This window comes from Gavia stellata, chromosome 11, assembly GCF_030936135.1.
Source record: "Gavia stellata isolate bGavSte3 chromosome 11, bGavSte3.hap2, whole genome shotgun sequence".
NCBI classification, from domain to species: domain Eukaryota; kingdom Metazoa; phylum Chordata; class Aves; order Gaviiformes; family Gaviidae; genus Gavia; species Gavia stellata.
In genome coordinates this window covers 29598281-29624863 of record NC_082604.1, presented here as the reverse complement: position 1 = coordinate 29624863, position 26583 = coordinate 29598281, and the positions used below count along the sequence as shown (strand labels likewise).

General features: G+C 39.7%; 1 protein-coding gene across 1 annotated transcript in view; it reads left to right on the top strand.

Annotated features, from left to right (window-relative positions):
* The window catches only part of ARHGEF26 (Rho guanine nucleotide exchange factor 26), a 59291-nt gene extending 33176 nt beyond the window's left edge, over positions 1-26115 (top strand). The window contains exons 9-15 of the mRNA XM_059822882.1: positions 549-623; positions 2369-2458; positions 9669-9823; positions 17407-17616; positions 22275-22342; positions 22839-22943; positions 23883-26115. Coding sequence (XP_059678865.1) covers positions 549-623; positions 2369-2458; positions 9669-9823; positions 17407-17616; positions 22275-22342; positions 22839-22943; positions 23883-24025 — 846 coding nt within the window. The 3' untranslated portion in view covers positions 24026-26115. The remainder of the gene's footprint in view (positions 1-548; positions 624-2368; positions 2459-9668; positions 9824-17406; positions 17617-22274; positions 22343-22838; positions 22944-23882) is intronic.
* Positions 26116-26583: the final 468 nt, after the last annotated feature.

The following is a 26583-nucleotide window of genomic DNA, read 5'->3' as shown; positions in this document are numbered from 1 at the left end:
CTCTTCGTATCTTCTTACTTGCACCAGGTACAGGGTTGTAGATACTGGTCTGTTAATTATGAAGTACTGTAGCATTTGTTTGTTTGCTGTGACCGGTAACCCCTGCTCCTGACCCCCAGTTCAAAATTAAATATTTAGACATTCTAATAGAAAAACTGTAAAGGGTCAAAATGATTCTGAAACCATGAAGGAACCTAGCACAGAAATTGTATATAGTGTTATATAGCTACAGTTTAAAAACCAAAACTTCCTATCGTATAGATTAGATATGGGTCCTTTTGCAGTAAATACTTCCCGGAACAGAGTCGTTAACGCCCTCAGTTAAGAGGGTCACAGTGTAACCCTGAAGAATGAACCCCGTTCTCAACGGCACGAGAGCTCTTCATGAGTGGAGCAGTATCGATAGACGTGGTTTCCCACCAGCGTGTTTATCCCGGTCCACAGCTGTGACTTCACCTCTTTGATTTCAGTTAATATGTATGTAACCTTCTGTGTTTGTTATAATCTGTGCTGCTTAGTCTTCTGAAGTAACTGGCATTTTATTTCAGACTATTTGTCAGAAAACTCCTAAGGATTCACCAAAATACGAGAACTGCAAGCAAGCTCTGAAGGAAGTGAGCAAGGTATTTTCCTCAAAGTTTAATATGGATGCAGAATTTTTTCTGCGTTAACTGTTTTTCCTTCCTAAATTGCACTGCATGCTTTTTTAATTTCAAAAATCCACTGTGAGAAGTGGCTGCTTTTGTTTTTTGTTAGTCACTTGAGAACTAATTTTCGTGTTCGTTACTCATTTTGTTCACCTGTTTCATTGTGTACTTGGACAAATTTATTCTGTTTGCTGCCAGTCATTTCAACAGAAAGCCATATGGTGGACCATAGCTATAAAAAAAGCCCAAACACTGTCCTGACAGTAGGGACAAGAAAGTCTGAATCTTCTAAGCAAACTTAAGCATTCTTTCTGCTTTTACTGTGAGTTAACAAGATCAGTTACTTGTTCAAAGCTGTTCTCTTCTCCTGTGGTCATGCTTTTTTTGCCAAGAATCAACGATGGAAGAAGAGCACAAATCCATTTCCATGCATAGATTGTAAACTCCAACAGCACTTACGTGTATAATAAATCCCGCTTCCTTCCACTTGAACCTGAGCAACCATATAACCAATTTTTTAAAAATTGGTGGGAAATTCCAATTTATCTGTTTAATGTAATTATATTTATATTCTGGAAATACAGACAAGTCTTTAAACCAGAACATTATGGTATGAAAAGAAAAATCTAAGGATCTAAGGACTGGCTATTTTTTACCTCCAAGATCTCAGAATTTCAGAAACTGTAGTGCATCATAGACTGTTGTGAACTGTGAGGTAGCGGGCATTCTTTATTAAAAAAAGATCTCTTTCTCTGCATGCTGGGACTAGATGTTACCTTGGGCCTTGAACATTCTTGTCTACTTTAAGGGAAAAATTGGTATTTTCCATGGATAAGTAATGCAAACAGGAAGAGTACTGAAGGATAAAAACTCTAAATTCTTTTATTTAAGAAAGGCCACTAGGGATTGCTTTTATGCCTAAATTACTATTACTTAGGAAAATATCCTAAACTCGGCAACACTGCACTGCTGCCACCACAGTTGGGTTTTTCTGTAGCAACAGTCTATGGTGTGTAAAGTGTTTGATTATAAAAGGAGAACAGGCCCGTCGACAGTTGGGAAGTCCATGCATGGTGTTGCAGGTTGAGGGGAATGCATTTTCACGCCTTTCGGTCTTTGCCCCCCTGTTTCTATGTGCTCCCCACCCCCATGTGAAGGCTTCAGTAAAACTGTAGCATGCTTTAAAATGGCATTCCGAAAGTCAGCTGAGATGAAACTTTTTCTAGGATACTGTTTGCCTTAGTTTAACAAGACGGTCCTGTAATGCTTGTGTTGGGGCTTGGTTGTGTTGTAGTAGACGTGGTAGCATGTCGCGCTGACCTGTCAGTCTGGAAGGCTGTTTATTTGGAGCTGATCGTTAACTTGGATCAGGGAGCTATAACCCTTCTCACTCAGAACTTCTGGCTGAACCTTTGTACCATCTGGACTCCCCTGAAGAAAAATAATTATCATAGTATGATAGGATAGTCCAGGTTGGGGGGGATCTCAGGAGGCCATCCAGTCCAGCCTCTAGGCAGACAGAATCGGCTATCACATCAGACTGCGTCACTCAGGGCTGCATTCAGTCTGGTCTTGAAAACATTGTGCCTGTGACCCAGCATGAAAATGTCAGTTCCTTTGTAAATTTTAAGCTTCCTCAGAAATGCATTTTATAAAGTTAACAAGAGCGTATTACAAGTCTTGAGTACATTAAACCTGTTAAATAAATGTCTCACTTCTAGCTGGTGCGTTTATGCAACGAAGGCGCTCGGAAAATGGAAAGGACAGAAATGATGTACACAATTAACTCCCAACTGGAATTCAAAATCAAGGTACGATGATATTTCTGACGATAAATCGTTTAGCATGTGGATAGCTTTGAGTACACGTTAAGTTTTAATAGGTTCATTGCCAGCGTAAAGAAAGTAAATTATTGTAGGCCGTAACATTGGCACGACTTGTCAGTCAAGGGGTAGCTGAAGCCCTGGAAACTCAGAGTAACTGAGGACTGTTGCACCTAACCAAGCTGATTAAGCTTCAGGTTGAGGCTTCTCAGGGAAAGAGAGCATCAGGATATATATATCTAAAAATAGTAAATTAGCATTAATTACTGAAGAATGAGGTATGCCTGGACTCTGGGTTTGCCTTTGTGGATGAAACCCTGCCCCTGTTGGAGCAACAGTACCTAATAATATCAGTCATGGTATAATTTTATGCTGTTTTACGTAATTGGTAACAACGTGCGTGATGGTCTTGTCGCAGTTCACACAGAATGACACATTGCTCTGCCTCTGTGTCCATCCTTCTCGTCATTCGTTTCCTCAAGGCTTGTCAGAGTTTGAATTGCCTTTTTGTCCCCCTCTTTCCTCCTCTCGTAAAACAAAAGCAGAAGAATGCACAGATCCTTTCTAATTTGTATGAGAATCATCGCAGTTCTCCACTGCGGATGGAGGCCGTGTCATTGTGCAGTACGCCTGGTACCTTAATTGATGAATCTGTTGAAGTCTCTTCTAGAATGGGAACTTGTTGGATGGATTAAAGAAATGTTTTTGGGGGAGGTATTGCATTGCAAAGCAGCTTTGTTTCTCACATCAGCACATTGTCCGGCAGTATGTAAACAAGTTCTGATAATTTCATCACAGGTGAATTGAGCTGTAGGTAGTTCTGAAGTTTTGCTTAGAAATCTAAGCAAAACTGTGTGTTTCTTTAAAGGGTGAAGTAGTATTTGTATTTGTTTGATAGAGTAAACGGTGGAACTTCAATAGCATCTTCATATCACACACTAATTCTTGCAAAAAAAGATCTATTATGGCAGGATAAAAATTAAAACTTTTGTCAAGTATTTTCATTTTAGGTAGAAGGGTTATGTTACAGCAACATTTTTTTATATATATATTTTTTTTTTTTAATTAAGTCGTCTTTGCTGTAAAGACAAATTAAGTTGCTGTGAAGATTTTGCCATCAGGAGAGAGGCCGACTACTGCTGCTCTGTGATGAGATGTTCTCGGGTACATGACAGGAAAAGTATGCCTGAGGAAATGCTTTTAGGCCAGGGAAGGTTCCTAACAGCATTTGACTATTCTGATTTACAGCAGCACAAAATAAAAAAAACAGGTCTGTTTCCAGTCACCTTAGGATGTGTTTCTTGGAATTAACGGTCTATTTCTGTAAGATTCTCTTCGTCTGCTGTAAAAACTGTCAGTTTGAGGAGCTCTCCTTTTTGTGGGAGATGATGGAGAGCAGGATAAGGCTAGAGAGGGCTGCATGGCGCAGAATCCGAGGAGGCAGGGGAGTGAGAGACATCAGCCCCGCTGGGTGCGTCAGCTCGGGGCTCACACCTGCAGCAGGAGTTACCCAGCTGTGCCTACGACAGCACGTTTGGCAGCGTTGGATGCGCAACTGAAATCCTGTGATACCTGCCCGGAATAGCAAGCTGTGCAACAGCAGGCTTCAGTGTAGGTGAAATTACTTAAGCTAAGCTACGCCTTTATTAATACAGTTCACTTTACTAATCCCAAGTTTTTGTTTTGCTAGTACAGGTGCTGTTAACCCTCAAATAATTTTAAAGAGTCTTAGGGTACAGAGATATTCCTCTTTTTTTTTCTTTCTAGTGCTGAAAATACAATTTAGGCTGTTACTAAAAAAAATCCTCTACAGTCAGTCTTTTCGGTAGGAAAAAATAGCAGTCACAGTTAGTCGGGGTTTTATTGTACTTTCAAGATATTTCTTCAAGTATATTTACTTCTATTCTAGTCAATGTTTGTTAAAATACCATTTCTATAAATAATGTCTCATACTGTTACATAATGAGTATTTTTCTGTGAGAAGATTTTTTTATTATTATTTTACAGGTAGTAAGTAGAGGTTCATGTTTCTAAAAACACAGTTCTTTACAGGATCTTGGTCAGTCTTTGAGGAAATGTTGTCTCCAAAAAGATGCTTCTCAACTTGTCCGAAGTATTTTTATTTTCAAACTTTGACTAAAAACTGAGAATAATAGTAATACTTATAACAACAATAAATAAAACATCTCTAAACAAGTGACATCACTACATTTGCTAAGAACAGTGGATAATAGTCCCAAGTCTTTGGATAGTCTAAAAGAGTTTTGGAGAGTCTGAAGTCCTTGGGCGATCTGCTTTGCGGTTTTATTCATAGTTTTCAAATCTACAGAAGTACCTAATGGTTTTTAAGTGCTTTAATGGTTTGCAGTCCCTTACCTTCCCCATGGGAAGAGGATCGCAACTTTGCAGATGCGCGAGGCCCTGTGTAATTCTTCCCCGTACATGCTGCAACAAGCAGCTCTCACTAGTTTCATGGGGTAATAGCAGCTTTCTGTATTTTGTTTTTCTGTAATGTTTATGCAAGGTTTTTTTTCCTTTGTGCATCTTAAATATAACCACTTAGTGGTTTAGACCTTATCTGTGATTTGCGAGCATGCCAGCTGGCGTATAAAAGACCGCTTTGGCCAGGTTTCAATGCATTTTAAGTTCTGACAGCTTGGTTTATATAGAAAGGAGATGGTATACATGATGTACTCTTCTGGCAATTAAGGAAAAATTAATATTAAAGTAAAAAACTGCCTCTGGAATATAGCCAATTAGGAAAATGTGATGAACTCACTCGGAGCACAGATGAGAGGAATTTTTAGTTCGTCCTCAAATAGAAATTTTTGAAGTACGCTTTGTCTGTAAAACAATCATCATGGTGCTATAACTCTGGTTTATAACCATTGTAAATTAGGTGAACAGAAATTTCTGTTCTTGCCCAACCTCGTACAGTGTTTTGGGATTTTTGTTTATTACTTTGTTAGATATAACTGTAGAGCATTTCATGGGAGTACAAGAGAAGCTACTCAAATACTATGTCACTTTTCTATGCGGCTAATCCGTAGAATTTAATTTTTAATTAAGATTCAGAAGTCTTTATTCTTAAATTTTTCATCTTTAGCACCAGAAGGGTTGTGGGTGGTGTGTGTTTTTGGGTTGGGTTGGTTGTTTGGGGTTTTTCGGTTTTGTTTTTTGTTCGGTTTTTTGCAAATGCGCTTTTGTGTTCATGAAACAAACTTCAACTGTGGTGAAGGCCCATCTAGTCCAAAGTCTTTCAATTTTGTAAAGTCACAAAAAGCGCCATGGTGTAACTGTTCGGGCATGGGCCGATGTTTCACATTCCTGTACTGTCTCGTGGAGCCATTACTGCATTTCAGGAAATGTAAAAGCCATTTGTTTAAAAAATTGATTTTCATGTCACTGAAAGGTGCTGAACCAGTGGAGTTTTGAGTGATGAAAGTAAGCCAAATTTTTTAAAGCCCAATGTCGATATCAAACTTCCTTTGATTTCAGTGATGGAGCTTGGGAGCTCCTTGCGGAGTGTCATCTCTGAGTACTGAGTTAAATTGGCCTGCCATAACCTCTGAGGTTTAATGATGTGTCTTTAATAAAATGAACATCTGTAAGAAAAATGATATGATACAGTCCTAGGAGAAAGTCATAAAGTTGGGTTGATAGAAGTCTAAGTTAGCCATTGAGCTGAGTGACGATATCAATTAATGAACTTGAAATTAGAGTGATTTACAACCAGATTGATTTACTCTGATTTCACTAACGGACTTGGATAAAAATCTATTTGTGGAATACAGATGTGAAACAAAATTCTGGACTTCCAAATTGGAGACTACAGCAGAAAATGCATTTAATAAACTAATGGCTAGTACAGAACTGGAAACCTGCAAAAAAGTCATATAAATCAAAACAGAATATGTGAGCTTAGATTAATTGGGAGGAAATGTCCGGAGGGAATTTCTTCAAGATTCAGTGCACTAATATTATCTTGGTAGCGTGAACGCGAAAATACTAGGAGTCATGGCAGAGAAATGAAGTTTGTATTTATCAGTAGTTGCGTTGAAAGTATACAGGTGTTGAAAGGTCCCTAATGTAGGTCTACATATAGCAAAGGTTTTGTGCATTATTGCCTGTTCTGGGTACACTGGGACATAAACCAGTCTGGGGCAAGGTAAAAAGTTTAAGGCTGCTTTAATTTGTAACGATTTGCAATAGTTCCGGAGGGCTGCTACACTTTGCAGTTTCGAGCAGCCTTCACCTGCCATTTGTACACTGCCTCCTAAGGGAAAGCACGAGGAAGAGAATTCCGTGGTACTGCACCGTGGCAGAAAAAGCATCTTTGGAAAACGGTTTTGTTGTGTGCGACTTCAGAGTCACCACTGTTAAATCATACCTCAAAATTCAAAAACAAGGAGGTGGCTGCATGTAAAATTAGGAGTTAATGTTCTCCCAGCAGCAAGATCACAGTCAAAGCACTGTATTTTTTGGTTTTGGCATAATACTATGGGGCAAGTATTGACAAGTTGAAGTTAGCTCAGTAAAGAGCCGCTGAAGTCATTAAAAGATATAAAAAGACAACCCATGCAGAATGAAGATGACAGCTGACAAGCTCAATGAAGAAATACTTTTTTACAAGCATGTGAAAGGTGCTTTAAATGAGGGGAAAAAGCAGTTGTCTTCATTAGTCTAATCATGCAAGCCCGATAATTAATTTGAACAACAGCAAAGCAAGTAGGGAAGTTTGACAAGCAGAAAGCCAGTTACATTGGAAGTAGAAACAAAAATTTGATTATTTCACTTGGAATGGAGAAAAATATATATGCTGCATAAAATTGTGTAGTAAGCACCCATTTACTGCGGCAGGTCTTAGGTACAAGTATTAGTAAGCATGGGCAAACTGGATGCCTCTTGTTTTCCAGTGGTGTCGTGTACCTGCTGCTGGAGAACTGCTACGGTACGGGTTGTGCAGGTCAGGCTTCGCTTGCAGAAGTTACCCACTGCGCCTAGTCCTTCTCGGCACCGCTGGGGGAAGGTACCAGACACCTTCAGGTGCTCTGTCCAGCATGTGGGCAATACCCAGAGGTGCACAGAGACAGACGTAGCAGCATCTTCAGTATTCAAGTTAGGACCCAAACGGGTCATTCCACTGATGAGGGGTGAAACCTGTGGAGGAGGTCAGTGTCTTTGCTGAGAATATTGCCTAGTGACAGCACAGTCTAGCAGAAAGAACCTGCCCGCTGTGTGCCATTGCAGATGCATTCCCACGTAGCAGCTCTGCTCGGTTTGGTGCCAGCAACAGTCAGTGAGATCATTGACTGAGGAATCCTGGTCAGTGGGGCAGCTGCCAGCACTGCAAGGGACCTTTGTCTTTCCGGCATCGTATGTCACGGTACAGCTTCAGAGATGATCTGTTCTCTGGATGGCCAGGACATGCAGTCTCACATCTCCCTTCATGTTTGTGGCCCAGAGAAACAAAAGGTCCTTCTATGGTGTCTGTTTCTCCTCCAGTTGGGAATAATTTGGATTAATAAAGCCTCGCCTTCATGTTAGGCAGCTCTGATCCTCTTTGGCTTGCTTCAGCTGTTGCAGGTGTTCGTCCTCACCCTAGAGAGAAATGGAGATCCTGCTCCACAGAACGTTTAGAGTTCAACTACATCAACTAGATAAAGAGCGAGAGGAGCTATAGTATCCTTAATTCTCCATCTTAGCTAAAGATATGACAGTGAACAGATAACTGTATGATATTTCAAGAGCTCCTAATAGCAAGTACGTGGAAAACTTCCCTTCCTGCTATCAAGGGAGAAAACGTAAGTGGTTTGGTGTGGTAATGACCTGGGAAGAATGATTCTGCCTACACCTCATAAATGGAGGGATGAAGGTTTATGCAAACCTGACTGACCTCCTGGAACCAGTGACAGACGCTCAGTGGGTTGTCACCTCTGGTCTGAGAGGGTGCTCTGACGAGCTCAAGCCCAGGCCTCGTGATAGCAGCATGCCTGCAGCAGTCTGACTTGCCCGGCCCCTTCACCTGCAGAAGCAAATTACAAAGCAATTGTGGCCAAACATAGCAGTCACCTTTTCTGACAAAATGGCAGACAGGGGAAAAAAAAAAGCTGAAGTTCATCCTGAGGAAGGCCAGTAATTCATTCATATGGCCTGTCACAAGGGGGTACCTAAAGAGGTGTCCTCTAAAAACTTTCAGGCGTGTCTTCAAACCACTGGTGAATTTATGATGTCATGAGCAAACGACATTGTTTTGGCATTAAAATGGACAACTAATTCAAACCCTGCATATCACATACTGCTTTACACATTCTTTCACAGAGCTGTGTTGGAACTTCAGTTTACTTACAGAGTAGGAAATGGATTTTACCCCATTTTATTGGTAAGCCTTCTGCCATTCCTCATGTACTTTGCTTTTTCATGGAAAAAAAGGTCTGCATACTCTGAACATCTCAATAATGATGTCAGTACTGCATTAGGACCAATCTAATCTTGTATGCTCTCTCCATCATCCGTTTATATCTGGTTTCATATACTCACTGAATATTTCAAAGTGGATTGTACAGTGTATTTCTCTGTTAAAGGGGTTTACATTTTTTTAATCCTGTGTGTGGCACAGAACACGCCATCAGAAAGAAGGCACAGCATCGTTTTAACTGGCCTTAGGGATGTGATGAAAGGCAGTGTGCAGGAGCCCTCATGTTTGAGATGAGATGCTGAAGCTGTTCTTTCCGGCTGGTAGAGAGGTAGAAAAGCTGTGAGGTGCCTAGAGGAAAATGCAGTGTTCGTATGTGCTGAAAGAATGATTGCTTACTCTACACAAACGTACATATTCCTGGAAGACAGTCTTTGTATTTTTAATCTCCTTAGGAGATCTCACATGGTCTGTTCCATCCCAAGTATGACCAATCAAGTCTGTTCATTTTTATCTTAGATGAGCAATTGGGTCATGTGCATGAGTGATTTTTCAAGTATTTGCAGGCTATTACTTGTGTATTATAGGAATGATGAAGTACCTTAAACCTTGATAACCTCTGTTTTGTGCTTGTACTCACAATCTCTGAGCTTTCAGTTTATTAGAGCATTTTTTTCTCCAAATATATAATACTCTGTTATCTGGGGTTTGTGTGTGTTGTTTTGGTTTTTTTTTGAAATCTCTACTTTTGAAGGATTAAAATGTTATTTTCTTGCTTTGTAGCCATTTCCATTGGTTTCCTCTTCACGGTGGTTAGTGAAAAGGGGCGAATTAACAGCATATGTAGAAGACACTGGACTTTTTTCTAAAAGAACTTCTAAACAGCAGGTGTACTTCTTCCTCTTTAATGATGTCCTCATTATCACCAAGAAGAAGAGGTAAGAGCTTCACCAATACAAAATTGCCTTTGTGTTCAACTCTTTGAATCACAGAGAGAACAGCTGAGTAACCCTTGTCTTTTAAAAGTATCGTGGCTGCTGTGTGCGCCTCACCCGAGGGGAAATGAAAACCGAAGCCTTCTGGCTTTGGAATGGCAAAAATTTTGGCAAATGCAATTGAAATTCCGAATCATCAAACAAATTAAAAAGTTCATCCTTGATGCCTTAGCAAAGGGAGAAGTTTTGGAAAGATAAAAAAATGTTAATTTTCATTCCCCTCCACGCTTTCCGCAGTTGGGCTGTTTTTGAGAACGGTGTATGGGAGACCACTTCTGGCAGTCTCCATTTACATCTTTATCACTAGATTTGAGGAGAGGTTTAGAATAATTGAATTGACTGGAATGGAATTTACATCCTCTGCTGTTGCGATCAGATAATACTTGATAGATAAACCTTATTCCTGAGAATAAAGACTGTTTTGAAGAACAATTCTTTTGTATCTGGGTTGGCCGGTTCAGCCAAATACCAGCTATTTTTAAAAGAAACCCTTTTGTGAAACTTCAAATTCATAATTTAAATAAGAAATTTTGAGGAATGAGGTATGTTACAAAATCTGGGAAGAAAACGCTAATATTTAAGCAAAGAGAAAGTTAAATGAAAATGGACGGGGGGAAATATTTAAGTGAAGGGGTTTTTTTAAATAAAGCTGGGAAGAAAAGTGAATAGATTTCCCCCCAGCTATCTTACTGATGTGAACACATTTCTGAGATTCAGTGTTTATCAAAGCTTATGCTGAAACTTTTCTGTGAACGTCCCTTGTTAAATCACTGGCAGCACGTCAGAGTTGTATCCCAATTTTAAATAGTGCATTTCTTTTCTCATGGGACTACCATTAACATATTATTGTGCTGGTAGCTAAGTAAACGTTTGAGTTGGGAAAACAGTGAAAAATCTGTCATCTGTGTTGTTACATTGTTTATTGGTTTCCTATGTGATGGCTTGTTGTCCAGATTATAAAACAGATTTTTATAACAACATATCTTATCCAAACTTCGGGGCTTTTGATTTTATAACAGCTTCCAGCTGTTGGAATTGAAGTGTCCTAAATGGGCCCAGAAGCCAAAATTAAAGACCACTTCATGTTCACGATCGGATTTGCATAGTCACTCTCCCAAGACCCCCTAAAGAAATGGATGTAATTGAAAAAGACTGATCCTGTGAGCCTCCCAGATATTCTGAGCATGAAGCATGTACTTTGCCCAAGTGAATAAGCTTATTAATAATATCTGAGCTTTTGGTGATCTGTTTTCCCACCCACAGTGTTCCCATGGACACCACAGCAGTGGGCAGAAATATTTGTTGCTAGTTGAGTTTAAATGTTTGTATTCTTACTTGAGTAGTTGTATTTCAGACGATTCGTGACATTACACAAAACAATCACTCCTCACTACTGTGCTAAAAATACTAATTACTTAGTACTCCAATCATGCTGTTTGATCTTTACCCAAAAGTTAATCTTCAGCTATCCATCCCATCTGAGCAGTTTGCCATATACGCAGAACCTCGCGCCGCAGCCGGGAATGGCTCAGTCCTGACTTCTTAAAGGCCGGGCTTGGTGGTACCTGTCAGAGAAGTCATGTTGGTAACTGTTAACTAATTCTAGTCCAGCCAGATGCCGCGTGCATCACTGCTCACATCCGCGTTTCAGGGACGCTTCCCAAATGTCAGTCATCGTTGGAAGAACTGCATTTTTAATGCTGAGTGAACAAGAGTTCCAGAAACCTTTTCATAATGAGAACTGTTATGTTTTAGCTATAAAAAAGATAAAGGGAGGTCTTCTGTTGGTGTATACTCAGGCATGCTCTGGAGTTCCTATGTTTCAATTTTAATGATACTTTATTCAGCATAATCTTCCTCAGCTACAGTTTCACCTCCTGACTAAAATTGCAAGTTTTAACTGTCTTCTCTCGCCCATTAAGTAGATTAAATGGAATTTAGCTACCAAAATCTCTTCCTTTTTAATGGATGCTGTGTGGCTATATCTCATGCCACTATGAAATATTTCAGAGGCTTATGCCTTCCATGTCAGCTACTGGGCGGTCCATTTTTGTGTGTGTTATGGATGCCTTGGTAATCATTTAGGCTCTGATTTGTGTGCCCTAAAGCAGGTGGGTAGTCAGTTGCTTCATCACACTTACCCTTCAAAGAAGTAAGGCAAACGGCTGCTGACTAATACTCAAGACTGGCCATTGGGATTAGGCCAAAAGGGGACACAGGAACTTGTGATGTATGTCATTCTACACAAGATTTTGGAGAAAAATCAAAATCTGCACTTCCCCACTGCTCAGCTTTTAGTTTATTGGGAACTTTCTTCCTGTTCAGTAGTGCTTTCTTGTAGTCCCTTCTGCTGTGTAGACACAATCTGATTTTTTTTTTTTTAATGTCATGTAAAAACCCCAATAGACTTTCTTAATACTTGTAAAGCTTTAATGCATTACCTTGGAAAGAATAGTCAGTGCTAGCATGTGTCAGGATGTCCAGATCTTGGTGGAAAGGCCAACTTTTATATGGTTGGTGCACAGGAAGACATCCATTAATTCTTGTTCATGTGCACACGGATGTCGGTTGGATTACGGCACACAGCGAAGAGCTGGGTGATGTTTGGACTGCTCAGCGTACTCTTCCAGGGTACCTGTGCAGTCAGTGCAGGAGGCAGGTCCCTTTGGAGAGCAGTTCTAAGTAGCAGCCTAATTCAGCTCTAGAAGAGCACCTTTCTTTCTCTGACTGTTTTGGTAGCTCTGGGAAGTTAATTTAGAAATCTGTAAAGTTAAAGATTGTGAATACTCTGCAAAGATCTAAGTGTAGACTGTTTAACCTAAATATTTCCTGTATTGTTCTTTCAGCTTTGTGGTAGTGTTTTACCCTTTTGTTTCATTCTCTAACTACATTCTCTTTTTGCTTCTTTTCTGGCTTCTGTTCTTTCTTTCTTTATCTCTTGCTGTACTGTGAATTGCCACCATTCTGGCTGTGACGTCCCCTCCAGGGACCAGTAAACCCATAGCTTATGCTGGCATTGGATTTTGAAGGTAGTATTCTGACATAAAGAGTAACATGCAACGTAATTCATCTCTTAGAGTTGTTCTTTCAAGCTGCCTCAGGATTCACGTGCACCACAGTACAATTGTTACTTGTGTCATGCTTGGGAGATTTGCTTTCTCTTGGTCTAGTGAAGAAGTTATTCCAGGTTCCACAAAGTATGATGAAGTTAGTGCTTTATTAAAATATAGAATACTTAGTTTAAATACACATACTACTTTTATGTTTGTATGTATTTCCTTCATAATGAGTTTTCAGTTTTCTCCCTCTTCTAAACCACAGGTATGGGTGTAATTATAATCTGTACCTCTCCTGCAGAGCTGGTGAGCGTAACTGCTGGGTTTAGGTAGATGCTTGTCTGTTGCCAGGCATGGTGGAGTTTCTATAGCGGACACTGTACAACTGCCTGAGGAGGGGAGAGGACCAGGCTACAGCAGAGGTGATTTCTCCGACACCTTTTGCAGGCTTGGAAGCGTACACTGCAACAATATTCTGCTTAAAGTAGGACACAGCTAGCTTTGAACTCTACCAAAAGTCAGATGCCTCCTTTTATTCCACGTGCCCTCCTGGGACCGTGAAGATCTGGTTACGTATTTTAGTTATTAATGCTCAAAGCTGCCTGTGAGCTAGCTCTGCGTTCTGCAAAGTTCAGGGGAACTCCAGAATTAATAAAGTTTTGTTATATACAACTAAATTGCTGCCTTATCCAGCTATTCAGAAAATCCACCAGTTACATCCTGAGCGCTTTTAGAAGATTTCAGGTGAACTCCAGAGAGGCTTACATTTTTGAATGAGTGTGCATGTATTGCATATTCTGTTTTCCGTAATCCCCTAAGGATACCACTAGAATCCTGTCTGTCTTAATGGCTCCGTGGCTTGTCAGCTCCTGAGAGACCTTGACAGTGGAATGCAGCCGGACTTCATACACTGGAAATCATCCAAAGGTTCGCTGCTACTTGGGAATGTTACCTGTTCACAGCTGCCTGCAAAACCTAAAGGTGCCAGGGGTGATTTTGTAACTGAAGGCAAGCACAAAAGCAAAGGAACTTCTGTGGAACACCAAAGATTCCAGGGTAGCGCAGCTTCTTTAGCTGTGATGAAACACAGCTGAAGAAGATTCAGGATTTGTATCACTTTAAATATGTGATGGAAAGAGTAAAGGAAATAGGGAGACTAGCCATGTGCTTTCTGTTAAGGTATAGGTGGCCTAGACCAGATGATACTACACCAATAGATACTTGGTTTTCATAAAACTGCCTCTCAAATTTACATGTGTTCCCTGCGAAGGGAGATAAATAGTCCCATTATTTCATGTTCTGAATGTAAATAAAAGTTTAGCAAGAAAGTTCAGTCTTAAACTGAAAATGAACGTTGGCACGTTCGTATTACCTGATTACTGTAGTTTTAAAGAAAGTGTTAAATGTCCTTCCTCTTACTCCGCCGCCTGGCTGAGCGGATTGCTTCTGTTTATGTACATCTGCTCGCTCCAGCACTGTCAGCTTTATCAGCGTATTTCATTATCCCTTTGGAAGGAGGAGAGTTTGTGGGCCCCGCAACAGAGGGCACAGAGGTAAAAAGATGAGGACTGCCTAGTAGTTCCAAATCAGACTGTTTTGTTGAATGGAGATAAGAAATAGGAAGGCTTTGTAGAGGTTTATCTCTGTTGATTAATTAGTAAGGAATACATTTATTATTTGTTACGCAAATGTATAGACTAGATGATTGATTACTAAGGAATGCGTTTATTATTTGTTACCCAAATGTCAAACATGCTTTCCTACAGTAGGACAATCACAGTAAATTTAAATCTGCTTTGTTTCAGGGAAGAGCTGTGTGCACACCTTTCCCAACAGCTAAGGATATACAGAATACATTTGAATTAAGATTCCTTTTAGCATCCCTGGGTTATATGTGCGGAAATTAAAATTTAGCCCTCCACATGCTGAAACGCTGAAGATTCTCCCAGCTTCTCAGCGTGTTCATGTTAAATTCCTTTAATTAGACAAAAATGTATTCGTAATCTGTATTCTTTCTACTTTGGGACCCATGAAGTCATGTGTAATAGCATAATTAAGCTGGCTACATTTTTAGAGCTCTAGAAAAGTTTGCAGCTTCCACCTCATTTCCTATGTGATCTATTTTTTGATTTTTTTTTAACAGTCTGATCAAAAGCTAGGTTAATCAAAACTGTGTAGAGAGGTTTTGAAGGCAAGTTAAGTTCTTGCAACAGTGCTCTTGGGAAGTTTTGGTATGTTTGTGCCTTTGTCAATGGTGCCTGAATGGGGAGTTGTGATTCCAGCCCCCAGAGTGGAAAACACCAGTGGACTGTGGGGAATTGTTGGTACCATTTTGAGACTTAGAGAAAAAAAAGATGGGGAAGGAAAGTGTTCATCTTCTTATAAGCTACAGTGATTTCAGTCCTCCTGTATGATAAATCTTACCAAGCTTGTCTGTCAGTGCTTCTTCCTCTGTAAAGCCCCCCAACTCCTCAACAAAAGATGAGAAGAAAAAATACATGTGAGAAGGATTAGTTCCATTAGTATCATGTTTCATGTCGATCGTTTGAGGATGTACAAAGCTGTACTGCAAAAAAACCATTTCAAGTATTTAATTCACAGAACAAAAGTAAAAACATACCCCACATAGTGTAAATAAGAACTTCGCTTTTACACTAGATGTGCTGACAGAAACTATTAATCCACAAAAATCCACAAATACAATATGATCTGTAAACCCGTTATCACTTGAAGAATAGAAATTCTTCTAATGCTGCATGAGTCACAGAAATCAGCAATAACTTACGTTTTGAGTCATGTTGCTCAGTTGTGTTTTAGCAATTTGTTTTTTGAAGGATTAAAAATAAGAATTGTAAAGACCATTATATTAACTACTGAAGTATTCGCAGGTATTTTTCTGACAGTTCACAAAATGGATAGAATATATCCCAACAGACATTAAGTCATCACCTCTCCATTTTCCTATAATATTTGAGCAACCATAAAGGAAGACTACGCTTCGTTTGCACCTGCCAGAAAGGGGAATGTCACAGCATTTCAGATGGCTTCGGTTCCAGGTGTTTGGGATTTGATTTGTATCAGTTCAGTGCTTAGGTTTCTGTCTATCTCTGGCAGCAAAATTAATCTTCTCAAGTATTTTTTCAATTTAAATTAATGAACCATAGTAATATGAGGCTTTAGCATAGCTTTTCATCACTCGAGACTGAGGTCTAAATAGATTTTACTTTAAGGTTGAGTATGCATCGTTGCACCTTAAAATTTGATGTATTTGATTCACTGCAAAATCATACGAACGCAGCAATGTGTGGGCTAGGAGGGAGAACTGGCTTTATGCCTGTGTAAGCGGGTTCTTTCTGTCTTTTCTTCTTGCACCAGCGTAGGACAATAAGTCTGAAAAAGTTCACAAGCTTACATGAAATGATGAGGTAATTAGTTTATCAGTGTCCTGGGTTCATGATACATCCTTGTGAACTTGCAAGTGCATGTAAGACAATTCTGGGAAATACGCTCACAAGCTTCAGTGGAAGCAAAAAGGCCTTTTGAGCTGGCTTCTCTTTCCTCGTGCGCAATTGCTGTTACTTGAGTAAGGGATGTAGATTCTTTTAACTGTTTCTTTAACTATGTTTCGCGACTTTAAAAATTTGGAAACGCACAGGTTTTTTCCACTTTAAAAAAATGTTTCCAGATACGCTAACTGGTTGAACTCAGGTAAGAGTGCTGAAGAGTGCTGCTTAAGGCGTTTGGATATTGTGAAGTTGAAGCGCGTGTCGTAAACACGTTGTAATGGACTGCAGAATAGGGGGGTTGAAGTAACTGTTCCCTGCTACCTTCTGTCACTGTCGTAGGTGACAGTGTGCCTTGTCTGCCCATGCTTCTTCCTGGCCCATTTTTAAAATTCACAATTGCCTAAGGTTATGTCTCAGAATATTGTAAAATAGTTTTTAGACGAGACCTTCTACATGCAGATGGGCAAGGAGAACAGATGATTATCCTGTATTTAAAATGAAGATCAATAGTGTTTATCTGGAAGCAGTATACATACCCATAGTTGTACAGGCACAGGAAAAGGGAAATTGTGGGGTTTTTCCTGTAAGATTCTCCAATGAAGGTCTGTTGTTCATTTGAAGCTACAGAAGAGAAAGAAGCACAATTCTATACAATTGCTGTGCCTGTTTGCAAATTTAGTGGAGTTAAGTTGAGCTTACACCATCTCAGGAACACCAGAGTCATTTAACTGTGCCACTAAATGAACTTCCACAGGTTTTAAAAACTGATCTACTTTATATCTTGGAAAATCGGTAGTTTCAAAAGACAAATAAACAGAAGATTAAGAGCTGAGGTGTCAGAAGAATCGTGCCATGCTATTGTAGTTAAAAGTGGATTCTATGACTGAGTTTGCTTCCAGACGTACGTAATGGAAGATTAAACATTAAACTCGTTGGGTTTTTTCTTCTCTCCTTTGTTTTGCAGTGAAGAGAGTTACAATGTCACGGATTATTCTTTAAGGGACCAGCTGGTGGTACAACAATGTGACAGTGAGGACCTGACTTCTTCTCCTGTAAAGAATGCTTCAACTATGCTCTACTCGCGGCAGAGTTCTGCAGCTCACCTCTTCCGACTAGCGGTCCTCAGTAACCACGCAGGAGAGAAGGTGGAGATGCTCCTGGGAACAGAGACTCAGTAAGTAAAGAGTTACCGTTTCTGCAGTTTTTCACCTGATCATCTCAAGAGGCTGCCTCCCCCCCAACCCCGTCACGGTAGTATGAAATGCCCAGCTCCTGTCTGGCAAGTTTAAATGGGAATGAAATGAAACAAGTTCCCAAGCGGGCTGTCTTTGTGAGGTCTGATCAGCGGTGACCAAAGGAGCGCTACTGCAGAAATGATCCTCTGTTTGTCCGTGCTGGTGCCCTGCTCAGTAACACTGGAGCGCTCCTTGTGACACCCGTGAACTGCTGTGATTTGCACTGTTCCTATTGTAAGTGGGCGCTTTCAAGGCGAGGCAAGGTAACCTTGACGAGCCTTTCTGATTTTTAATGAGTGGCAGAGCAGGAGAACGTGCAGCTTATGTAATATCCCCCCCCCAGATACTGGAGTAAATATTATTGGGATAAAATAAAGCCTCTGCAGCCCTACTTCAGTTTTTATAATGTAATCCTGTCATGAGAGGAATCGGTGGTGGTAAGTGCATGTCATGTTAGTGTCATTCTCTTTCCTTGAGGTCACAGTGGAAATAATAATGGAAATTCAGAATAATGGAAAATTGAATGCATATGCTGAAATTCTGCAAACTGAAGGATCCATTCTACGTGCTACTGTTTTGGGCCTTCAGGCCAAGAATTAACTATGCCGTGGAGATTGCCAGCTCCCTAGTCAGGGATTACGGAATCCCTTCTAGTTGTTATTGGTGAGGCAAGCAAGGGCTGCAGGACAGGGATTTAAGCAGTTTGGATTTCTTGGGGTTTTGGGGGGTTGTGGAAGGAATTTCCGTTAATTTTAAGTTATTTTCAACTTAAGTAATACCACGGTAAAAAAATCACAGTTCTGCCACATAACACAACTGTTAAGTAAAGTACACAATCTAATGATTATATATTGCAATATGGAAGTTTCTTACTGTTTAATTTGAACTACAAATGTGACTTAAGTGTCTGAGTCACCACTGGGTTTTGTTGTAGCATGAGTACGATGTGTTTAAATAATTCTCTAACACACCTTCTGGTGTCAAGACACAGGTTTTCTGCCTAGCTTACCTGTTAACATAGCGCTTTTATCTAATAATCATTATGTCCAGAGCGTGAGTGCCTAAAGTAAACCAGAAGAGCAAACAGTATGCTGTAGTTGAAAGTGCTGTATACCTATGCATTCTACAGCCTGCTTAAATATATAGCTGTCCTGCAAACAGTTCAGACCATTACAGACCTCAAGGAAAAGAACTCACATTCTTAAATTTCTAATGAAAGGCCCGTTACAAGCAGTTGAGGTGGTGAGAGTCAGAGTTTCAGGCTCTCTGTAACAGCGTTCCCATCTCATCCCGTGGCACATGGTGCTGCTATGCACGCTGAGTAACTGAGCGTCCAAATCTAAGTGTGATGCAGGTTACTATGAGGAAAATGTTGCTTTTACTGTTGGAGTTAAGGGAGGCTTTCTTGATACTTACCTTGAGAAGATGACCTTGAATAATCTTACTGCAGGGATTCATTTAAGCTTGCTCTGTCTCTGATACTTTTCTGCACTCCTTTGTTCCTTATTGTTTTAAAGTATCTTATTTTATTGTCAGTTCTTCTAGCAACGTGGCATTTATACTGTGTTGTCTGTATGTAGAGCACAAGAGAAAATAGGCGCAGGTGCATCCTAAGGAGGAATGGTGGTAGCAGGCAAATGTCGTTAGGGTATGAATGCAGAATGCTCTTGTCCTGGAGCAGTGATGGTTTGTTAAAGCGGTTGGGTGGTGCAGAAGTGGAAACAGTACTGGATTAAATGGGAGGAGGAGTTTGGCACTGCCTTGGGGAAGCTGTGGAGCTGTGCTGGGATAGAGGTGGTCCTTGTTCTCCTGACGCAGTTTTGAAGCGTGTTCCGCTTTAGAAACGTGCAACAAAAAGTGTCTTGTTCTTTCGGGTGCAAATATCCGAGAGGCCGTCATTTCTCTGTGGTGCCATTAGCTTCCACACAACCCTTCACAACAGTGAAAGATTTTATCTGTTTTAGTGGAAGCTGGAGGCGGGATAGAAGACATGAAACAGAGTGCTCCAGACGTATCCCAGCCTGGAAAAATTTACAGTTTTAGGTTTGCTTTCAAAGTTTAGAATAACCCTGAAAGAAACTATAGATCATTAATGATTTCTAGTAAAGATCTCATTATAAAGTAAGCAGATGATTCAGACTTGTTTGGAAATGCGTTTTTATTGGGAAAAAATGCAGTACATTTTTAGTTGTCTGGCCTTTTTAAGAAAAGACATTTTGTTCTGCAGATTTATTATTGATTTGCTATATACTGTTTGTAATACAAATAGCAGTCTAGCAGATTGTCATTCAGAGGAAAAAAATTCTGAAAACAATTACTTTATTTGGAAATTACCTATTTTTGTAGAGTATTATCATGTATACAAAGGGTACAGAAAAACTTAACTACTTTTAACTGTGAGAAGGACAGGAAGGGAATCTACAGTAGGAAGGCCAAGCTGGATGGTTTAGAGTGCTTATTGAATAGAATTTTGCACACGTAAAAGTTAAATGTTTTTGCTGACGCAAAGGTTTCTAGCACAGTTTGATCACGTTTTGTCACTTCATGTGCCGTGTGGTTCCCAAGTACAAAAGTACCAGCGTTAGGTCAGGAACCTTCTATTGCCCTGTGAATAAGGCACGATATACGGTGTACACAGATGATGAAGAAATGTGTACTTAAACTGGGAGACAGGCTGGCTTTATCCCATTTTTCTCTGAGTTGTCTGAAAGGAAATCTAGTTTTCCTGTTAAGAATGGCTACAGGGAGAGGAAAATATGAGTCTAAATAACACCTGTTTCTAAAAAAAGAAAAGCCACAAATTTAAGCTCATGCAAAATTATATATACAGATGTTCTTATTTAGGTTGAAACACAACAAATGTAGTATCACCTACTTGTAACGTCTGAAATGTCTAAGATAGAATGCGTTGTAGTTTTGGCCATCTGTATGAGATCAACAGGTATCAAATGTTAGTAGGACGTGAAGTAGTTTCATCTTTGAGGAAGAATGTGTGTTGGGATTTAAAAAAAATGATCACAATTTCTTATTAAATGCCAAAAAAAACAGTACAAATATTTATATTCAAAATAATCAGTGGGACCTTTTTTTCATTCTGAAAGAAGCAGGCTCAGAGAGGCTTCCATTCTGAATCCCTGCATCCAAAGGAAGTGTTGATAGTCTGTGAACAGAAGAGAGATTCCTAGAGCTAGCCGGAAGAAAGGCCATGGGAAGGTGTCGGTGTTCTCGGAAGGGACGAATGAACTGTATCGTGGAATGATGCCTAGTGGGATGTTCAGAGGGAGGGCGGGAATTACTTGCTCTTCAGGCTGGACTTCTCAGACTTACTACAATCCCGTGCTGAATCGTCCCCTCCGTAGCTGAGCGATGGTGCATCTGGGAAGATGTACTCTAGAGAAGCCTCTCATAACTTGTGTAAATGTCCCATTTTCTGATGCTCCTGAAGACACCACAGTGCTGTTTCCAAACAGAATTTTATTCTGTTTTCAGCTGTTTCAGATTTTTGACAAAATCAGGTCTCAGCAGAAGGCAGATGCTTTTCATTATTTTTAGTTAAAAATTGAAGTTATCCAAAGATAGCAACAAACTTTTTTTTTTTTTTTAGGGGAGGGGGAATAGGAAAATTCAACCTTGCAACTCCCCTGTGTTATTCTAATCTGTACGGATAGCAAAGCCCTTCCACAAACATGAGAGGAAAATCTAATGTCACTGAAATGTTTGTTTTGGGAATCAAGTTCAAATTTTGATTTTCCAAAATTCAAATTATAATTATAGCTCAGCCGCTAACAGGGGCTATTTTATCTTTCTTTTTCCTTTACTGTCTGACATAACTTTAGCTGGTTCCGCTCCCTTCCAAAATCAATTGTCAGTAATTTGCACTTCTGTGATCTATGAATCTAGATAATTCTTTCTGCTCTCCTCAGAAATACTGACACATGTAATCTGAGATGGAGTGTGTTTTTCCTAGGTGAGATTCAGAGGACTAGTTCAGGCCTCCATTGGGTCCCTAATTATTTGTGCTGGCTCCGAGTCCCCAAACCAACACATCTGGAAACATAAATGTGTCCTTCTGAGAGCACAGAGAAACTTGGGTTTCTCTTATTTTTTTGTTTTTCATCCTTGCTTTTCATTCTAAGTACATGTTGCAGATAGTCCTTAGAGGAAACCTGTTGGTATTGTATCTTAAAATTGCTGTATTGCATTTATCAGATGCTTTCTACATTAGATGGATTTTTTTTTTTTTAAATAGGATTACTAATAAGTATTAGTCACAGACACTAGCAGAGAGGTTTACCTGCATTACTTAAAAATAATTAAAATAAAGCTATATAAGACAGCGTGCCAGTAGGTTCCACGTATATAGGCTTTTTTTTTCCTAAACCAACATGCTTAAAATAGTTAACTATGGTGGAATAATATATTACTAGAAGTATTATCACCCCTTCTGGCCGTATTTTGAGAGGAGGAGAAAGGAGGCTTTGGGTTTTTTTGCCCAAAAGAGGAAAAAATTAAATAGAGGGTCTTGAAAAGGGCAGTGGTCTTGGCCATTATCAAGAGCACGAGTTGGGAAACTGAGTTTTGTCTTTGCTGTTTGCAGGAGTGACAGAGCTCGCTGGATTACAGCGCTTGGGCAGGACAGAGACGGGCAGAAGACGGACAGGACAAGTAAGTCACAATGAACAGGACTTCTGAGAGCTTTGACAGGAGAATGGAAACCCACTGCCCCTTAGTGGGGACGTCAGCAAGCGTAAACTATAAATACCCTTAGAAATGTCCATTTCTTTTCCTGGGCTCTGTTGCTTTAGTACACGTGAAGTTGCCATCTCTTCCTGTGCACGGGGGCTGCTTTGAGGAGTTCTGTTTTGCACAGCAATTGCCATTTGCATTCATTAACGCTGGTTTGGTCAGTTGTTTCAATTTGGTCAGTTGTTTTGCATTTATCAAAAGTGCAAAGCCCCTTCCCTTGTATGGTTATCCCAAGTTTGTTTGGGTGTAATTGCTCAGGTAGGAAGCCAGCTGCATAATTTGCTGCCTTCTTTGGGTTTTTTGGGGGGACTATACTCTAAAAGATGGAAATTTTTAAAATAAATTGTAGGACTATTTTAATAAAAGATATACTGTTATGAGTGAGTTAATTTAGACTGGCTTATTTCTTCCACAGCTTTGACTCAGGTAGAGATCATCAGAACTTACACAGCAAAGCAGTCAGATGAACTGTCTCTTCAAGTTGCTGATGTTGTTTTGGTTTATCAAAAAGTAAATGATGGTGAGTGAGAATTCTGCTGTCAGTAACCACCTGTCACCACTGCAGATGAATCCAGCTAGAAAAATTTGTTTCTGAATAGCATTGGCCGTACAATGAATAAAGGTTCAGCTGCCAAGAAAAGCATGAGCATTTCAGTTCAGGTTTCTAAAGGATGGCCTCTGTTTAGGCAACAGATGTTCAAAGTAACTCATTGCTTATCAATTTATATAGGTAAATAGCTGCAGAAGGTATGTGCTGGTTGGTTTTGACATGTGAAATGTCCAGAAACAAGAAACTGAATTCTACCTAAAAACATGGAGCTCAGACATTTTAGTGATGGGCACCAGGTTTGTCTGAGCAAGAGAAACATACACATTATTAGTCATGTCACATCATATACTGTGCTTCACCGCCTGTTAAGTATAGGGGTCTAGCACAGTGCTTTTGCTGACGTTTTCCATAGCATCAAGTACCCTGAGATCAAAATTGATTCTTGCCTGGGCGTGCAAGTAAGTGATTCTACTAATATCTCACGGCATGCTGACTCAGTGATGCTGGAAGCTGTCAGCGCTTGCTTGAAGTACTAAATCCTAACTGATAATGGTTTTATTCAATATTACATATGAAATCAAAGATCCTATCAATTGTGCTGCATTGCTTTCTTTAGATTGCAATTACATTCTTTATATTATCTCAAACAATATATTTGAATTACAATATGAAAATGTATTACACTTGTTTCATATATTTTTACATACTGTTTTGTTCCTAGTCTGCCTGTAAAACAAAAAAATCTGCCGACCCTATCTTAGTCTGGTACTTTATTCAGTGCAAAGGTAAATGTAGAATGTACATGATGACTCTGTCAGCTGTGTCTACTCACAGCACACAGAGTTGTGATAAAGTATCTTTACCATTACTTGAAAAGGTTTGTTACTTCTTGTCTGTTCACCCTTGCAGGTTGGTATGAAGGGGAACGATTGCGGGATGGCGAAAGAGGTTGGTTTCCCATGGAGTGTGCTAAAGAAATCACGTGTCGTGCCACGATTGACAAGAACATGGAACGGATGGGACGCTTACTTGGACTTGAAACCAATGTGTAGGCCGTTTTTGATTCTTCATACTGTATTACAGGATTTGCACTAACTGCTGTCAGCCGGGGCATCGTGCATGCCCTACGGCTCGCGCATGGACGGTGTGGGTCACCAATGCGAAAAATCTAGTAACGGAGCACTGATGTTTCGGATAGTCATCCTGTTTTGTTTTGTGTTTTGAGAGCTCTGAGCTGAAACGCAGCTCAACCAGTAGCAAATTTCAACTAGAAGTAGTTTCGTAGGCACTGAAGATCAGCTATGCATCTCCTTCACTCAAATTTCAGTTTCAATTTCAGTTCCTCCATCCCTGCCTTTTTATGTATTCTTTCTCCATCTGTTTTTGAGCATCTTGACTTTCTTTCAGAAGCAGAACTCTGTGTAGCAGTCTGCGTAGGAGACCAAACACCAGAAACTCACCCAATCCATTGAGCAGGAGGTGAACAGCAATATTGGGGGTTTCCTGCTCTTAAGAAATTTCAGTGTTACATTCCCCGTATCAGAGAGTGTGTTAATGGGATACTTCCCTGTTGTTGTGTCAAAATCCGTGTGTAACCTGAACTAGAATAACCAACCCTGTAATTCATAAAGGACTACTTCTCCAGCACAGATCCAGGGACGTCCCACGCTTTGCAAGAAGTAATTACATCTCTAACTGATGTTGGCAAAGCTCCAGGGAAGAATCCAGAGAAGTGCCTCTTGTGGTGGTCTCTAATATGGTGTGTTACTCATCTAGGCAGCTCAGCCTTTTGCCACTGCAGTGCTAGAAGGAGAAAAAGGATTTCTGAAAGCAAGAGAGCAGTACCAAACTCTGCAAAATAGATAATGCTGATTATCTCCTCCTCAGAGCCATTTTAGCACAGGTATTTTTAAAGGCATGTAACTGCTAGAAATGTGTCCATTTTGTTTCCACTTTCCCCATGTGTTTAACTAGGTCTTCATATTAAGTTGCTGCTTCAGAGCAAGGGTTGTGATGGGGTCTGCAGAACACAAGAAATACATCATTCTGGGTTTGGGGGGTTTGTTTTGGGTTTTTTGTTTTTTAGTCTTTTTGCTCTTCTGTACTAGAGGAGATTTGATTATTTACTTCTGTGGAGGCAAAAAGTTCAAGGGAACTTCAGTTTACCTACATCTTTTAGCATTTGTTAGCATCATGTTGCATCCACGGGTGAAAAAAGAGGGAGAAAATAGATGTGTAGAGTTTTGTTAAGGTGCCAGGCCTTTTCATCTCCATTGTATCTATAAATGGAAAGACTTGTAAGTAGACAGGTCAGCACCTTGATTAACTGGCATGTCATCTTTGCCTTCCCCTACTGCAGTGTGACTTGACATTATTGGAGGCTTCAGACAAGAGATAAGGAGGGAGGGAGAGAGCAAGGGTGATGGATAAAATAGTACTCGGACCTTGCTTTCAGAGGAGCTCGCATTGGTGCTGCTTCACACATGCTCTTCTCAGCTTTAGAGAAGACTTCTCACAATTGCACTACCCACAACACCTGCTAAATTTTTGCATATGCAGTTTAGCTTTGGAATTTCACAGAAAAAACCCAACCACTTAATGTTGTGTGAACAAAATGCACTCAGAAATGAAGGACATTTCAGTGCATCTTTTCTGTATATAGGTGTGACAGTTTGTATTATAAAAATTTTCACCTTTTTAAGGACCAGCTGATAACTCAACAGGGTAGAATACACATTCAACAAAAACAAGGGAAAAACTTGTAGTACAAAGGCTTTCTGCTTGTTGCATTCCCTGTCTTTTTTAAAGGGGCTGTATGTTGTTTTATATACTGTAATATGTTGATTCAATTTGTGAATTAATTGGATGTTTATAAAGATGTACCTCTGTACCAATTTAAAATATATTAGGAAGGCAATTTTGTACAAAAATTCTTACCTTGACAGTCTGACAGTGGTTATACAGCTGTGTAAATTAATTTATAAGTGGACTGATAAAATAGTAATGAGAGAAACTGTAAATTGAACAGAGACTTATTTAACATAGTAAAAATACTGCTAATATTTTGACAAATTTTATTGTACACAGGCAGATGTTTAACACATAACTGAATGTATAAATCCAGACATTAATTTTATTCAGATTTTTTAATACATTGTATATATTTTTCATACCTAGTTTTTCCAAAAATGCTGTAATGTTTTTTAAAGACTTTTTCATTTTTCTTATTGTCAGACACAGTTCTTCAGGAATTAAAGACTTTGATGATTTTATAGGACAACAATCAATAAAATACTTTTAAATCCTTACTAAAAAAGCTTCAATTTTTCTTTAACAAATACTGTTAAGCTGCAAGCTGTTAATGTCATTCTTGTCAAAGAAATTAAATCTGCATTTCAAATTTTCTGTTCTGTAAAGATAAATAGCACCATCATGTGTCCTACTTCATCTGCCATAGATGCAATTTACCTGTACGCCCATGAAGTTGGAGCAATGGCATAAAATGCAGGCCTAGGAGAGCATCTCATCTTTGTGGGGAGGAGATAGGAAAACAGCCAAAAACATAAGGCTCTTCAACTATCCTTGCTTTTTATAGTGGAGTTGGCAGGGA